A 17297-nucleotide genomic window follows, 5' to 3' on the forward strand; every position below is an offset into this window, starting at 1 on the left:
CCTCCCTTCCTGCCTCCCTCTGCTGGAGGCAGAGGGATGGAGGTTCAGCCATGACTGGAAGGAGAGTGGGTGGAAGGGGGTGCAGCTTAGAGAAGCTTGCTGTTGTAGAGGCCTCAGCTCAGCCTCGAAGCCCCTCCTGTGCACCAGGGGGCCCATCTCTGGTCTACCTGCTCCCACGGCCTAAGCAAAGGACCAGGACGTTGGGCTGCATGCCAGGCACCCACCCAATGCTGCCACAGCACAGCTCACAGCAGACCCAGGACCCTCTCAGGTCACAGTGAGGGTACCAAGAGAAGTAGAGGGGCTGGCCCGGGTTGGGGGGTACAGATGGAGGCCGTGGCAGAGCAGGAGTCAGAACCCAGGTCTTCAGTTTGCTGAGGGCTCTCTTGACTGCACCAGAGGTTGAGAAAAATGCTCATGAATGCACATGGAGCCAGAGGTAACACATGCTGAAATGAGGCCCTCCACGGTTAGGTATTTGGGGGGTTCCTAATAATTTCCAGTCTCAGTGCAGAGTGAGAAAGCAAAACAACCACTTTTAAAAGTATCTTTAGCTTCATTTGGGCCTCAGGAGCATAAATGTTTATCTCCTCTCTCTCCCAGGACCCCACTAAAACGAATGTGAAAAATCAAAGAAGGTAGGAAATTGTAACAGTGAAGAGGATGGAAGAGAGTGAGATCAATGGATGAGAGATTTCGACAAATTTCTGGAAGCAAAAAACAAAAAGAAGAGTGTGCACAGTTGGAAGGAGAGCCAGGGGCACCACTCAGGGGGTTGCAGTCCAGGGTGGGAACCAATTGGGCCAGCAGAGACCCAGAAAGACTCCAGACTTGGAGATGGTAGGTATGAGGAAAGGGTAGGAATGCTCAGGATCTGAAGACAGGGGAATAAACCAAGGGTAAGTACATGAAATCCTCCCCTGCTTCACTAACCCCTCAAATCTAGAATACAAGCTGCCTGGCATTCACCCTTAGGCAAAATATCAGAGAGCTCAGGGCTAAAGGAATTAAACTATCTGGGATGAATTAGGGCATCCAAGTAGCATGTTGGTGTCCCTGGAATAAAGTGCTTTTCAAGTGCTTTTCATCCTGGCATTTAGGGGGCACCCATTATAACAGTCAGCTCCCTGGAGGCTCATCTGAAAGAAAGCCAGCAAGTGGACAAGCCAGTGTGGATATACAAACATCTCAACCAGACTTTCTACTAACTCCTTTATAAACTACTAAAATAGAAAGTATGAGAGAAAAGAGCAGCAGCCCAGAGGATCAATCTGGGAAGCTCAACATCCAACTAAATGACATTCCAGCAAGAGGAAACAGAGAAAATGAAGGGGAGGAGACTATCAAAAAAATTATGTAACAAAAGACAAAATGCATCACATTTTTACCAGGGGGTCGGTGACTGGAAAACTGAGTGCTGGTTACATAGGTGTGTTTGGCTTGTAAAAATTGACCAAGCTATTCATTTGCGGTGTGAGCACTTTTTTGTATGCATATTATGTTTTAGTGTGGAGTTTAAAAAAAAATCCTTCTTCTAGAAATCTCCAAGGAGATTGTCCCCAGAAGAAGTGCTGTGATTATTCTGCAGGTGCAAGGAACTCCACAAAACAGTAACTAAATAAGCAAGGAAGCAAACAAACAAACAAGGTAGAAAGGAAGTCCTGGTATCAAATATAAAACAAAGTAAAAAGTGGCATGATTTTGAACAATGTCGTAGAGCAGAAGAAAGGAAAATTCATTTGATCTGGATGCTAGGAACATCTTCCTGGGAGTACAGAGGTTGTGACAACGGACCTTGGGAACTGAGGTGCAATTATAGTACACTATTTGGCCCTGCAATGAATAATATTGACATAATCATAATCCCATAAATAGAGTATATTGGTGGTCAAATTTAAAAAAAATTTTTCTAATGTTTATTTTTGAGAGAGAGAGACAGAGAGAGAGAGAGAGAGAGAGAGAGCACACAAGTGGGGGAAGGGCAGAGAGAGGGAGACACAGAATCCAAAGCAGGCTCTAGGCTCTGAGCTGTCAGCAGCTGGACGTGGGGTCGAACTCACAAACCATGAGATCGTGACCTGAGCCGAAGTCAGACAGTTAACTGACTGAGCCACCCAGGCGCCCCAATGTGGTCAGCTTTTAAAATCAATTTGTCTTGATACAGCACTGAAGACCTAATTATTGTCACAGAACAGAATATAAATGCAATCAAGCTTGCTGACAAAAGTATGGAACACACAAAGCAGGAGCTACAAGGGTGGAGGAGAGATGGAAGGAAGGATGGGGCCCTAATAACTATGTCTTACAAACCAAGTGATCGAGAGATACTGTGGAGGGGCACCTGGGTGGCTCAGTCAGTTAAGTGCCTGACTTCAGCTCAGGTCATGATGTCACGGGTTTGATTCATGAGTTCAAGCCCCACATCGGGATCTCTGGTGTCAGCACAGAGCCTGCTTCGGATCCTCTGTCTCCCTCTCTCTCTCTCTCAAAAATAAACATTAAAAAAAAAGAAAGATACTGTAGAAAATGGATGGAATAAGAAACCATAGTTTAAAATAGTACTTGATAAAAATTACAAATTTGAGAAGAGGAGAGAAAGAGTCAGGTGTTGTAAATAAGCTAAATCCTCACTTGTCATAGTAGAGAGAAGTCAGTGGATAATGTTCAAAGTTGATAAATGAAGAAATGATGCATGCTATTTAGAGATATGAAGTCACTGCCAGAAAACCTAAATGGTAAAAGCAGCCACCTCTGGGGACTGGGAAGGGGGCAACAGGCTTTTTACATGTGTCTTTGTGTACTACTTGCCTTTTTAAAACTATGCATATGTACTGCTTTAATTTAATTTTAAAAACAAGTCCCTCCTCTTTCTCTGGACCTTGGTCGCCCACATGCTACATACAAAAGAGGGAGCTTGATGATTCCACGTGGTGTGAGGTCCTGTTCTCCATACTTCCTTTTATAATTTTTTTAAGTTTATTTATTTATTTTGAGAGAGAGAGAGAACGAGCAGAGGAGGGGCAGAGGGGGGGGTACAGAGGATTTAAAAGGCTCCCTGTCAAAAGCAGAGAGCTCGATGTGGGGCTCAAGCTCATGAACCTCGAGATCATGACCTGAGCCAAAGTCAGATGCTCAACCACTGAGCCACCCAGGTGCCCCTCCATGCTTCTTTTTAGAGCAGGAACAAGACAGGCGAGTAAAGGGCTGACTCCCCCTAACTAATGCCTCAACTCCTCATGGCACCACAGTCATCTATGCAGATGCCTTCTCAGCTGCCCCAGCCTGCACCGCCCTCTGGTCTCCTTCAAGTCCCACCATTGCCTGTCCAGCCTCTCCAGCCCTCCATTCATTCAACTATTTACACCCGTTAGTTATTTATACCTGCCTGAGTCACAAAGGATTTGAGGTGGCTTACTCCAATAACACAGATAAAGAAAGAATAAAAATTGAACTAGAAAACGAGAGCTCAGAAAAAGAGATCAACAGAGATGCTAAAGCTGTACTTCAAATTAACTGGTAGCCGAGGAAGAAAGCGAGATACAATGAGTCATGGCAACCTCATATTAGGAAGGAGGAAATACACCCGTTTTCAGGGGAAGCAAATCTTTGCTGAGCACTGAATTCTTCAAATCATTGTCTATGGGAGATTCCAAGCAGGAGAAGGAGATGACTGGTTTTGTTTTGTTTTGTTTTTTAAACTTTAAGTTGTCTTATTCAGGATGAACTATTCAGATATTTGGATGAGTTATTTCCCATAAAAACTAAAGAATTTCAGGTAATACCATAATTATGAAATGAGGTATGTGTTATGGCACAATCTTGGGTTATTTCATTGATTTTCTTCCCCTGCAAATGACTATTAAGCACCTACAAGTATCAGGGAATGCCATTCAAACGTTCTTGGTTAATCCTGAGAGATGGGCATTGTCATCCCATTTTCCAGATAAGGAAACCAAAGACGAGAAGGTAAGTGACATAGCTGAGGTCATCCAGTGGGTTGGGGCACAGCCTAGATTCAAACTTAGGTTTGTATGACTATAGCTATGCTTGTGGTGAGCATATCATAATGTATAAACTTGCAAAGTCACTATATTGTACACCTGAAACTAATGTAACATTGTGTGTCACTATACTCAGAACAAAACAAAACAAAAACAAAGTTAGGTCTGTCTGTCTCCAAAGCTCCTTCTTTGTGTATCATACCATGGGGACTCATAACAAAGGCATCTAGGCTGGAGACACTCTGCCCAAGGCGATGGGCACACAAGTGATGACAGACACAAGCCCGCCCTCTTCCACAAAAATAGAAAAAGGGGGGATGACAGGGCAAAAACTGCCTGTGAGCTGCCTCAATTACATTAAATGAGGACTCCTAGGGTAAAAAGCAGCAGAAAAAATGGTGGGCCTGGGTGGAGAAAGTGAAATCTGGGTCTACTCCCCAGCTATGAATCTAGGAGATCTGATTTCTGAGGGGCTAAACTAGACAGAGCAGAGGGTCTGTCTGCCATCAAAGCAAGAGATCCTTTATTTAGGTGATCCCTCCTCTTCACGGCTTCCTCCCCAGCAAGTCTCCAAGCCTCCTCGAGCTCCAGTTTTCTCATCAGCAGGACCCAAAGATAATGATCCCTATAATCTTCACAGGCTTTTAAAGCATAAAATAGCACATCTAAGGAACAGTACTTTAAACACTGGCATTAACAGTAGAGTGACTTTTCTTTTAAAAAAACATTTTTTTAATGCTTATTTATTGTTGAGAGAGAGACAGAGCATCAGCAGGGGAGGGGCAGAGAGAGAGGGAGACACAGAATCTGAAGCAGACTCCAGGCTCTGACTGTCAGTACAGAGCCTGTCACAGGGCTCAAACCCATGAACCACAACATCACAACCTGAGCCAAAGTCAGACGCTTAACCAACTGAGCCACCCAGGCGCCCCTATAGTGACTTTTCTAGTCAGAGCTGTTCTGCTCATACATTGAGCAGCCTCATACAAGCCCTTTCTCTCTGGGCCTCAGTCTTCTCATCTGTAAAATGAACAGCTTGAGCTGGATGATTTTTAAGGACCCTTCTAGCTTGAAGTTTCTTGGCTTTTATGCTGGTATTATTAAAATCCTGCTCATCATGAATGGCTGCCGCTCCTCTGTGTCCCCACAGTAGGCTGCATGCCCCTCTGTCACAGCACTTGTCAATGTGTTGTCACTCTCCTCCAACAGAGTATCTCTACTCCCCACTACCCAAGCTCAGGCCTTATCATCTCTCATCTAGACTGTCACACTCGCCTTCTCACTGGGTGCCCTCCAATCTGTCTTCCAAACTGTCCACTAGTGGGATTTCTCCAAAACATGCCTCTCAACACATCTCCCCATTCTCTACAATAAGGACCTCTTGCCCCAACCTAAAACCCGATCTTGGCTCCCAATTCCCAACATAATAAAGCTCCTTATCCTGCTAGTCAAGTGTCCTCCTGATCTGGGATGGCTGACTCTTCAGACTCTTCTCCAGACCTTTCCTGCCTCAGTTTGTGCTTTAGTTTGTACTGACCTAATAAAAGTGCTCTGCCCCCCAACACACCCTGCTGGTTCCATGCCTCTGTTCATTCACTCATGCTGGCCCCTCTGCCTTAGTCTCCCTTTTGTTCTCCATTTCTGCCAAGCCACACACTGTCCTGCTTCACCGTGCTAACTCCTACTCATCCTCCAGGCCTCAGCTCAGGCAACACCTCCTCCAGGAAGCTCTCCCCGACAGTCTAGGTAGATGTCCGTCCTTTGGGCACCCACAGAGCCCTGTGCTCCCCCCCCCCGGCACAGCACACAGGAAACCGCATCACATTCATCTTCTCTGCCCAACTGTGAATGCCCTGAAGCCAGGAACTGTATAACATTAATCACAGAACTCCCTGCCTGCAGCAGTACAAGGAATGGCACGTCCTAGGCACACAATATTCACTGGACTGACCTCTCTTTCAGAAGTGTGGTGAGCTCCCACATGGCCTGTCCCTCTGGCTCCTCCCCCACACAGAGTTTTGCAAAATTATTAATAATAACAATGCCTCAGGGCACCTGGGTGGCTCAGTCGGTTAAGCTTCTGACTTTGGCTCAGGTCATGATCTCACGGTTCATGAGTTCGAGCCCTGTGTCAGGCTCTGTGCTGACAGCTCAGAGCCTGGAGCCTGCTTCGGATTCTGTGTCTCCCTCTCTCTCTCTCTCTCTCTGCCCCTCCCCCACTTGTGCTCTCAAAAATAAACATTAAAAAACTTTTAAAAATAATAACAACAATGCCTATCACCAACTAAACATACACTATGTGCTGAATACTTCACATATGTCATCTTACTCAATTTTTACAACAATCATGAGAATATGGGTTATTTATGAACTGGCCAGCATATCAGATATACAAGTGCCTCCCAGTTTTACAAGGGAATTTTAGGGAAGGAACATGTAGGTACTTTTAATCACAGATATGATGACAATAATTCTAAAGTGGTTATATAGAGGAAAATAATTGGTTTTATAAAGGCAAATACAGCATCCTGGATTCCAGTAGGAAATCACAAGGCCCAGATATATAGTCATATTATCCCTTTAAAAGGGTATAAAAATCACATAGCTAAAAAGACAGGCATTGATACTGGAGAAGTGGCACATATCAGGTGATAATTGTGATTAAATTGTGATAAAATAAAAACAAACTTTCCTTCTTAAAATGTTAGAGGAATCATCCTGATCAGCCCACGTAGCTCTGGCTTGTTATCTTTGTTTTGAAAAGGATGTGATGTGTGGATCTTGGCTGACTTGTTTGGTTTGCTACACTCCACCTCTAGGGGGCAGGGCAACCCCACAGACTATTTTCCATCCTTGTCTCTCAGCTTTCCATCCTGACCAGAACCTTCCTTGACTACTGTGTTAGGTAGACAGGAAAATTTTTGATACATTGGGGAGGTGGGGTGCAACATGAATCTGAATCTTATATATCAGAAAATATAGTTTTATCCCCATTTGCAACTTGAGAAAACCGAGGCTCTGAAAGTTAAGTGACTTGCTTAGAGTCACAGAGAGTCCCCCTTCCACGGCACTGCACTTTCCGTGAATACAGAGGCCCCAAAGAGCTTCAGCTCTTAAGTGCTTGATAACAGGCTTCCCTACATAAATGCTTTCAACATGGATGCCTGGAGAGATATCAAATAACTTCCATGAGAAAGTTAGAGTAACTAGCAAATTACCTTGCCCTAAATGAGTTACCTCAAAAGTGGAAATAAGTCATTTATTTATCGTTCTCCCCATGACCCGTGTTTATCATTCTGCCAGGGAATACAGCCAGGGAGTGAGCCAAAGGGGCTGTGTCTTATGACATTGAGACACCACACCCGGCCCAGGGTCTGAGCCCCAACAGAGACTTGTTGGATAAATAAGTAGCTTTCCACTAAACTGGGCAGGCTGCATACGAGTCCTACGCATGTCTCTTTGCTCCTTTCAGAACAGAAGATCTTGCACTGAGGGTCAAGACCACGGTATGATATGGCCATAGCATGGGAGGGAGAGGTAATGATGAATAGACAGGCCTAAATGTCTCCAAAGTTTCCTCTGATTCTGCTACCCTGATATCCCACAAACTGGAAGGCTGGTAAGTGTGAAAAGCCCAGAGTAGAGGCCAAACAATTCCTGGGAGCATGAGGAGAAAGCAAGGCAGGAGCCAACAGAATTCTGAAGTGGAGTCATCTCTCTATGGGGGGCCCTAGAATGAAGAAAAACTTAGGCACCTCTAGCCATTAGTGCACCAAGGCTTAATCTGACATTCATTTGTTTATTCAACATTTACTGAGCAGCTACTATGTGCTGTGCTGTGTGTTTCCAAGCTGCTGGCTCTGTCACTCATGCCCAGAGCACCTACCATAGGGACCAACACAACATGCTTTTGATACATGTCACTTAAATGTCAATCTGTAGGGGCTCTCAATCTAGTAGAGAGGATACAAGATGTAAACAAATAACCATAAAGGTATAAAAAGAGAGAGGGGCGCCTGGGTGGCTCAGTTCGTTAAGCCACCGACCGTTGACTATGGCTCAGGTTATGACCTCATAGTTTGTGGGTTCGAGCCCCACATCAGGCTCCATGCTGATGGCACGGAGCCTGCCTGGGATTCTGTCTCCCTCTCTCTGCCCCTCCCCTGCTTGCTCTCTATCTCTCAAAACAATAAAGGAAAGAAAAGAAACTTAAAAAGAGAGAAAGTGCTCATTTCAAGGGCCAGGGGTAGACCAGCAAATAGACACAGGAGAGATGACAGCTCAGCTCAGCGTGGGAACTATATGGAGCAGCCCAGGAGGAGGAACCAGCATCAGCAAAGACCCCGAGGCTATCAGAAGGCTGAGTGGGCTAACACTGGGGTGTACAGGCCCTTCTGGCTGGGGCACGGTCTGTGGGAAGTGGACTGTCAAAAGATGAGGGGAGAAAGGGAAGTCAGGTGCCGATGCTAAGAGGACTATGCATGGCAGATGGAGGAGTCTGAACGTTCTCCTGCAGGCCAAAGACAGAGTGGAACCACTGGAGCCCTGCAGAAAGCTTGGCCAGGCTGCATCTCGTCAGAGGCTTGATGGAACAAGAGCAGGAGAGGCATCTGTTAGAGAAGACTATGGCAAAACTTCAGGAAGCAGTCAGGAGACGGACCCTGACTGGAGCAGTGGTCTTGGGAGCTCTGCTGGGGGAAGCCCGGAGCCATGCCTGGAGTGTCTCTAATGTCTTTACACCCTGCCTGCGGGAGGCAGTGGTGTACCACAGTCTCAAGCCCGACAGTTCTGGGCCCCATGCAGTTGTGTAACCTCAGGCAGGTCACTGCACCTCTCTGATCCTTGTTTCCCTGTCTGAAAAATGAAGATAATACTAACACCCACCTGGCAGGGACTCTGCAAATGAGATAAGAGGCAGTAGTACTGCATGGTGGGTAAGAACGCTGCAGATGGACTCTGGAGCCTGGCTACTTGTGCTCCTTCTAGCTCCTTCTCAATTCTCCTGATTATTGAGTGACCTTGGGTAAGTTAACCAACCTTCCCGGGCCTCAGTTGCCTCATCTGTAAAATGGATTTAATAACAATATCTACATCAAAAGATTCATGTGGAGATTGAATGAATTAATACATGGAAAGCACTCAGAACAAATAGTGCTTGGCACACAGTAAATTCAGTAAAAAAAAAAAATGTTAGCTATTATTACATAAAGCCACAGAGGGTGGTGCCTGGCACACAGAAGGCTGAGACTCACTCAGCACATGTGTGGCCTCTTCTCCGTGCTCCAGGCCTTTACTATCCTCTCAGCAGATTCAGAGGCCACAGTAGGCAGGGGTGGGTGAGATGAAAGAGTAGCAGAGGGTAAGCCTCAGTCCAGTCTTCCTCCCACCTAGGCCCCCATTGGACCCCAGGAGACACCCACTCTCTTTGAAGCCCTTGAGCAGGGTCCCCAACCAGTGGCCTGGCCTACCCTGATCCTTCCTCTGAGAACTTCCACACTCCACCACCCTTGCCACTTGTTTTGTCCAGAGCACTGTCACGATGGTGGGCTGAGCCTGGAGCCCTGCAGCTCCGGCAAGGAGGAGGGGGCTCCTCAAGCGCAGAGAGCATGGTGTTTGCTCAGCCTAGTGGCCCCTCCTGCTCTGTGCACGCAGCCAAGAAATGTTTGTGGATGACAACAACCCCATTCTTGCCCCAGATCTAGACGGAGAACCAAGACTCCTCTAATTCTCATTCAACTCAACATTATCATTTCCTCCCACACAAGTATAATGCTCTCAACACAGTGGGGGGAAAAAATAGATGGCTTACCCTCCTGGGAGAAGGAGAAATCCCCCCCCCCCCGGAAAAGTACCTGAGAGCCCAAAGGAGACAGACTTCCCCGGGGCCCCTCCCTTGGGCTCACTCTCTCCCCCCCCCCCCCTTCCCAGTGCCCTCAGCCCCTGCAGGGAGAACACTGACACAGCCCAGCAGCCAAACAGCAGACCACGCATTGCCCTGGCTGTCAAGAACACCAGGCCAGGCATTCTGGTTGCTGCCCCCCAATGTGGACCAGCTTGCAGGGTGGGTGAGGGTGTGTGTGTGGGGGGGGGAGCGGTGGGTGGAGAGTTACCACCAAACCAGCTTCACCCCACCACTGCCTACGGCAGAGCCGGAGCTGGGCCCATGCACAAAGCGTGGGAAATACCGCTCTCTTCAGTGTGGAGCAACTCAGCAGTGGCCCCCAGCACACCCGTAAATCATTCCAGGCGCCAGAACTGCAAGGGGGGCCAGGTCAAGATCAACAACGAAAGCAGAACTCTTCTCTAATCATCTGGGGGTTCAGGGGAACAATTCCAGGGAAAAAAGACCTGAACACTGGTGGAGACCAGCAGCTACAAACAAACAAACAAACAAACAAGCAAGCAAAGCCCTCACATACAGAAGACCAGGGGGCAGAAGGAGGTTAAGCCTCATCTCGTGCTCTGCTGCACTAAGAAGGCCACACCCAGAGCACAGTAGAAGGCATACTGGCATCCGGGAACCCGTCCAGAAGAGACAGTGCGGGAGGATGTTGGAATCCTGGGGGTATGATATGGGTGGGGGTGGACATGACAGCCGCTAGCAACCGCAGTAGAGGGAAAGTTCACAGGATGAAGAGTCTGTCTTAGGGCCAGTGACCTCTGGTGTGTCGCTTCACTTCTCTGAGCCCCTCGGTTTCTTCGGCTGTAAAATGTGGACTGCGGTGCCTGACGCACAGGGTCGTTGGGAGGACTAAATAAGTCCCTAGGCATAAGGGGCCCTCAACAAGAGGCAGCTGGGGCCCAGGCCCATCTCTCCCCTCTTTCTCCACCAGAGGGAGCCTGGGGACCAGGAACGCCTAGCCTGTACCTGCTCTACCGATCCACCCCCAGTGCTGCAGCCTCTGCCGCTAAACTCCCACCTTGCCTGCCCTGGCTTCCAGCAGCAGCCTTCTCACCCACTCCTTACAAACCCAGAACAGGCCTGGCAAGGGAGTCTCTTCAGCAGCTGTGGTGGCAGCAATGGTTACTGCATGAACAAGCCCTCTGGATGCTTGGCTGGGAGGAAGAGTAGAAAGGAAGGAGACACAGCCTTCTCCCCCACACCCCTGCCCCTTGACTCTGCCACTCATCCCAGAGTCAGCTCCTCCTGCTCCAATCCTATAGATACCTAAGGCTTGCCTGGCCTCTCCGAGTTTGGGACCTGGCCAGGTCCTGAAGCCAGGAGATTCATGTGGGTTGGAAAGCTCTAGTGGAAAAATGACAGGTCTCAGACACAGGTGGATGTGGGTTCTAGTCCCAGCTCCATTAGGAACTAGCAGCGTAACCTTGGGCAAAAGCCTTTCATCTTGGGGCCTCAGTTTCCCCATCTCTCAAATGGAGTTGCTAATGCTCACCAGAACCTGTGGTGAGGCCCAAAAGAGGCAATAACTGATGTGCAAATATTTAATATGTGGCTAGGAGAAATTCAAAGCACTATCTAAATCCCCTTATTAATCCAGTAGGAAATGTGAGGCAAAGAAATCCAACAAACAGCTTGGAGGGTGCACAAAAGAGGGATAGACTGAGAGGCAGGCCTGTGCGGATGGCAGAAGCACAGAGCTCAAGAGCAAATGGGCTTCCAGCCAGCCAAGAGATCCACGTCTGCAGGATGGAGAATCTGAGGGTAATGAAATCCTGGTATTGGGGAAGACCCAGGTCACTTCACTGGGCTTTACACCCAATTCAGGAATGGTGCTTTTTCCAGCTCTTCCCGACACCCACTGGGCCTCTGCCGGACAAGTCCACCCAGCTCCCACCCCCACCTCTTGACTCAGTCCTCTGCATCACCAGGCAGCCAGGTTGGAAAGTTCTCCCTGATTTACCCCCAAATTTCCCACCGCTCCTGGCTCTGCTCTCTGGAGCCACACATAATGAGCCTCTTTCCTCTGTCATAGGCCTGACCACTCCAGAAAAGTCTTCCACAGTCAGGCTCAAGGACCACAGCAGGCTCCAGTCTCCTGCTCCCACCCACCGTAGCCCTCTCCTGAAACAGCTCTGCTTGGTTGATCTGGACCCTTCCTCCAGGGTGGGGCCCCAAGTTGCACACAGTCGGTCCACTGGGAATGGGCTCCCAGCAACCATGCCTGGACTGGAGAACCCATCTCCCTGGCCCCGGGACTACTCTGAGGCAGTCCACACCGAAACTCAGCTGAGGGTGCACTGCAGTGGAACCCAGCCGAGGCCTCAAGCTGCAGCTGCTGCTCCTGGGGCCCAGCCATCTCAACCCAGCACCCCAGCCTGCTGCCTCACCACGGGGGAGTTGCAGAGAGCTGTCTCCCAGCAGATTTCCTGAGGCAGAAGGCTTCCCCACCCCCAGCCCAGCCTCCAAGAGACACTCCACTGGTTGTGGCACATGGTAGGACCAGCTGAGCAGTGAGAGGAGGGGGAAGGCTGTCCATTCGCTAGAGGACTTCAGACTTGCTCGGTAGTGTGGCTGGATTAGTCACAGAACCATCAAATCTAAGCTGGGGGGTCTTAAAGAGCATTCAAGGAAGACAAGATATGGGGGGAACTGATGGCCTGAGAGAGGAAGGGAGTCAGTCAAGGTCACAAAGTCAATCTGCAGCACAGCTGGAAGGGGAACCCAGGTGTCCTAACTCCCAGTTCAGTGCTGTTCTTTCCAATACAGCAAAAGAGAAATCAGGGGGCCTTTAGGGCAGCCCTGTGAGCCTGCATGCCCTTGACTCTCTTAGCCTGACATTTATCCTGACCAGCTCACAGTAGTATCTGGATGGAAGAAGTGGACCCAGCCCATGTCCCACCAACCCAAGGTGTCCCAAATAGGCAGACACACGGACACCAGCAAAGAAACTGGCACTGATCCAACAAGAGAGAAGATCTGTAGGCTTCCCTTCCTGGGAGCTCTTTAATTGGGCGGTGTTTTTCTTGAGGGTGGAGTGGGGGTGCTCTTTGAGGAACTAGCCAAGGGCCTGGCCTCCATCTTTGCTCCCCCATCTTTGCTCCCCTGGCCAGGATGTGCTGCGGTTCCCATCAGAGGGATGTCTCAGCCTCCAGCAGCCATTCTAGTCCCCACCTGCCTCTCTGGGAAAGGATGGAGCTGAAGCCACCAGAGGAGACCAGATCAGGCCTACACTCAGGACCTGCAGAGGAGACCCAAAGTGGGGGGGGGGGGGGGGAGACAGGGGCTTTCTTTCCCTTGGGGCTCTGAGGTGACAATGTCACAGGTAATAAAAATCCCAAGCAGCACATCCAAAATAAAGAAATAAATGAAAAGCCATCCTCTGGCAAGGGTACAGTTAGGGGGTGAAGAAGTAGAGGGGTGATGACTGCTGTAGGCCCTCACTGGCCACGGTTTTGAGAAAGAAGAGACACCTGCACTCATCTGGCCAAGCCAGGCTGGGGTGGCCGGAGAAGGGGTGTCGGCTGCTTGAGCAGGACCGAGCTTCTCTGACAGTCTGGGACGGGAGAGGAGGACATGGTATCAGGCACTGGCTTCTTACTTTATCAGCCGGACAAGTTGGAGAGGGAACTGGAGGGGAAGAGCCGGGGTGAAGGGGGTAGGGGGGAGAGGGGTACAAACACACATTCCTTACTTTCTCTGGAGGGTTGTGGCCGGGCTGGTGCTGGTACTGGTGCTGTGGCCGCCACCGGCCCCGGGGCTGGAGCTCCTGGATGCGCCACGGCTCAGCTGGCCCCGCTCCCGCGGTGGCCGGGGCCCCACGCCCACCGCAGCTGAATAGCCGGCTTCCTTCTCGCGGCCCGGGTGCGCTGGCACGGTCTCCCGCCCGCCACGCTCGCGACCCAGGGCTGGGTTCTCGTGGTGCAGGTGGCACTGGGCCACGTCGCGCTCGCGGGCTGGGTAGCCGGTAGTGTCCTGGAGCGGGTAGGGGGCGTCCCGCTCCTTGTCCCGATACACTGCCTCCCGGTTCTGGTAGGCGCCGTCCCGGTTCGGGTAGCCCACGTCCCGGGCCGCCTGGTGGAACTGGCTCTCCCGCAGCTCGCGGTGGTGGAACTGGGTCTCGCGCAGGTTCTGGTACTGGCTTTCGCGGCCGGGGCTATCCCGCGCGCCGTGGGGGTCCCGGTGCAGCTCCCCGCGGTGCAGCTGGCTCTCCTCCCTCAGGTCGCGGTTCTCCTGGGTGAGCTGGTCCAGCTGGCCCTCCAGTTCTTCAATGCGCCGCCGCTGGGTCTCCAGCAGCTGCTGCTGGCTCTCAATGATGTTGTTCAGCTCCAGCAGGTACTCCACCGCCCGGTTGGGGCTCTCGGATCCCGGACCGCCCGGGGGCCCCGACCCCGCCTCCATCCTGGCGGCCCAGGGGCAAGGGAAGGGGCAGGAGAGCCCGGTCCCCGCTCGCTCACGGCGCCACCCTCCCCCGGGCCCAGCCGGGGGAGGGGGCCGGCGGGACGCGAGGGCGCGCACCGGGCTCGAGGGCCCGGGGGCCCGGGGGGGCCCGGGAGACAGCGCTGGGGCCGGCGGCACGGGGAGCAGGAGCTGAGGCTACCGCTGCCGCCGCCGCCACCGCCACCGCCACAGCTCAGGAGGACGCGGCCCACGGCGCTCCGCCCGCTGCGGAGTCACTGCGCAGCGCGGCCGCGCGGGACCGCCCCGGCCGCCGGCCCGCCCCCCGCCCCTGCCCCCACCCCGCGCGCCCGGCCCGCCCCCGCGCGCCCCACCTGCCGCCGCCACCCGCGCCCGAAGCCGGACCCGACCCGAGACACCCGCGCCAGGTCGGGGCCAGCCGCATCGCAGGCTGCCCGAGAGCTCTCCCTTCCACCGGTCCCAGGGTCTTCACCTAACCAAGGTCTTCAGCCTGACGAAGCCCTCCATCCCGGTCCGTTCCAATATCCCTCGGGTCCTCTCAGCCCAAGATCCTCATCTAAGACCTCCCAGGAACCCCCATCGCAGGCAGCCTCCAGGTCTGAGCATCCCACGAATTCCCCATTCCCTGGGTCTGCCAGTCCCAAGTGTCAGATTCCCCATCCCATCCAACACCTGGGCCTCCTATCTCAGGCGACCTTCCTCCCGCCCACATCCCGGGTAGTCCCTGGATCTCTCATTCTAGCCAGTCCCCTGACCATTCCTCCATCCCACCCAGCCCCGTGTCCCTCCAGCCAGGCAGTCCACACACAGTTCCCCCTTCCCAGGCAGCCTCTGGAACATCACTCCCCTATCCCCACACACAACATCACAGTCATCCCCCACTCCAGCCAGTTCCTAAACTCTCCATCCAAGCCAGCACCCAGATCCCCTAACCCAGTCAACCCCAGGATCCCAAAGGTTAGCCAGTCTCTGGGTCCTCCAACCAAGGCAGTCCCAGGATCCCATCCCAAAAGCTCTGGGACTGCCCATTGCTGCCAATCTTAGGATCAAAGCTTCATTCATTCATTCAACTCTCACTTTCCATCCTCCTTTGGAGATGCTCTTCTCCATTCTGTCCATCATCTTCATCCAATGAAACTGTACCCATCCTTCAAGACTTAAATGCCCCCTTCCTGAAGCCAACCTTGATTTCTCTAGCCAGAAATGCTTGTTCTCTCTCCTCTGGACCTCCAATTGCACTTCTCTACACTTCTCTCGTGGCACTTGTGGAACAAGTGGAACCCTACTTTATAGCGCATTGGTTTGTGTTCTTGTTATAGCATGTCAGTTTGCGTTTTATGTCCTCTGCCAGGCTGAGCTCCCTAAAGCCAGAAACATGTCTTCATTCATCTTTGTGAGCAGTTGAGGTAGAGGAAAAAGCATATGTTTTACAGTCAGACAAAACTGGATCTAAATTCCACCTTCTCCTCTCTGAACTTCCATTTCCCTATCAATACCACCTGCCTCACAGGAGTGGTCTTAGAAAAAAGCAAGTAAAAACGTTTGGCACAGAAAACACAACCCGGGGAATAGGAGAAAATATTTGCAAATGATATATCTGATAAGAGTTTTGTATTCATAATATGCAAAGAACCCCAGCCCCCTCTCCACTGTTGTTACAGCCCAACAACAACAAAACAACCCAATTTTGTTTTGAATGGGCAAAGAATTCGAAGAGACATTTCTCCAAAGAAGATGTACAAATGACCATAAGCTCATGAAAAGATGCTCAACATCATTAACCACCAGCAAAATGCAGATCAAAAACCACAATGAGAAAAAAAACACAATGAGCTTTCTGTGCTACCCACAAGGTGGTGTTCTGGATTCCTGTCATAACCTAAAGGGAAACTTTCATGATTTCCAGAGCCCTTGGGGTCCTGCAGATGAAGAAGGGGGCTGTCCTTAAATTCTTTGCAGCAGGAACCCTCTTAGGTGGCACCAACCTTGACTTCCAATCTTGACTTCCAAGTGGAACAGTACATGTACAAATGGAAAAGTGAAGGCATCCACATCTTAAATCTAAAGAGAACCTAGGAGAAGCTTCTGCTGGTGGCTTTTACCATTGTTGCCATTGAAAACCCGGCTGATATTGGAATACTGACCAGCAAGCTGTGCTAAAGTTTTCTGCCAGGGCCGAAAACGGGGGCCACTCCTATTGCTGGCCATCTCATTCCTGGAAGCTTCACTAAACAGATCAAGGAAGCCTCCCGGGAGCCATGACTACTGGTCCCAGGCTGACCACCAGCCTATCACAGAGGTGTCTTATGTTAACCTGCCTACCATTGCTCTGTGTAACACAGACTCTTCTCTGTGCCCTGTGGATATTGCAATCCCATGCAACAACAAGGGAGCACCTTAGTGGGTCTGCTGTGGTGATTGTTGGACCAGGAAGTTCTTTGTGTGCACACGTGGCATCATCTCCCATGAGTATCCATGGGAGATCATACCTGATCTCTGTTTAGCAGAGATCCCGAAGACATTGAAAAGGAAGAGCAGGCCACTGCTGAAAAGGCTGTCTAAGGAGGAATTTCAAGGTGAATTTACCGCTCCAGTTCCTGGGTTTACTGTTACTCAACTCAAGATCACAGACTGGTCTGAAGGTGTGCATATGCCCTCAGTGCCTTTCCAGTAGTTCCCTATTGAAGACTGGAGTGCTCAGCCCACCGCTGAAGACTGGTCCGAAGCTCCCACTGAATGGATAGGAACAACTAGTGGTGGTCTTAAACTGTTCTTCCACAGGCTCTTAAACAAAAAATGGAAATAAAGTTGTCGAAAAATAGACATCAGCTTCTTTACACACACACACACACACACACACACACACACACACACTTCACACCCATTATGGCAGGTAAAATAAAAAGGACAGACAGAAGTATTGGTGAGCATGCGGAGAAATTGGAACCTTCATTCACTGCTGGTTGGGATGTAAAATG

General features: G+C 50.6%; 1 protein-coding gene across 3 annotated transcripts in view; it reads right to left on the minus strand.

The window, feature by feature from the left end:
- Window positions 1-14486, minus strand: part of IQSEC2 (IQ motif and Sec7 domain ArfGEF 2) — a 78364-nt gene extending 63878 nt beyond the window's left edge. The window contains exon 1 of one of the 3 annotated variants that reach the window (XM_043571337.1): window positions 13595-14486. In XM_043571337.1, coding sequence (XP_043427272.1) covers window positions 13595-14301 — 707 coding nt within the window. In that variant the 5' untranslated portion in view covers window positions 14302-14486. The remainder of the gene's footprint in view (window positions 1-13594) is intronic. The other 2 variants (XM_043571332.1, XM_043571333.1) reach the window with 2 other exon arrangements.
- Window positions 14487-17297: the final 2811 nt, after the last annotated feature.

This window comes from Prionailurus bengalensis, chromosome X (assembly GCF_016509475.1).
Source record: "Prionailurus bengalensis isolate Pbe53 chromosome X, Fcat_Pben_1.1_paternal_pri, whole genome shotgun sequence".
NCBI lineage: Eukaryota > Metazoa > Chordata > Mammalia > Carnivora > Felidae > Prionailurus > Prionailurus bengalensis.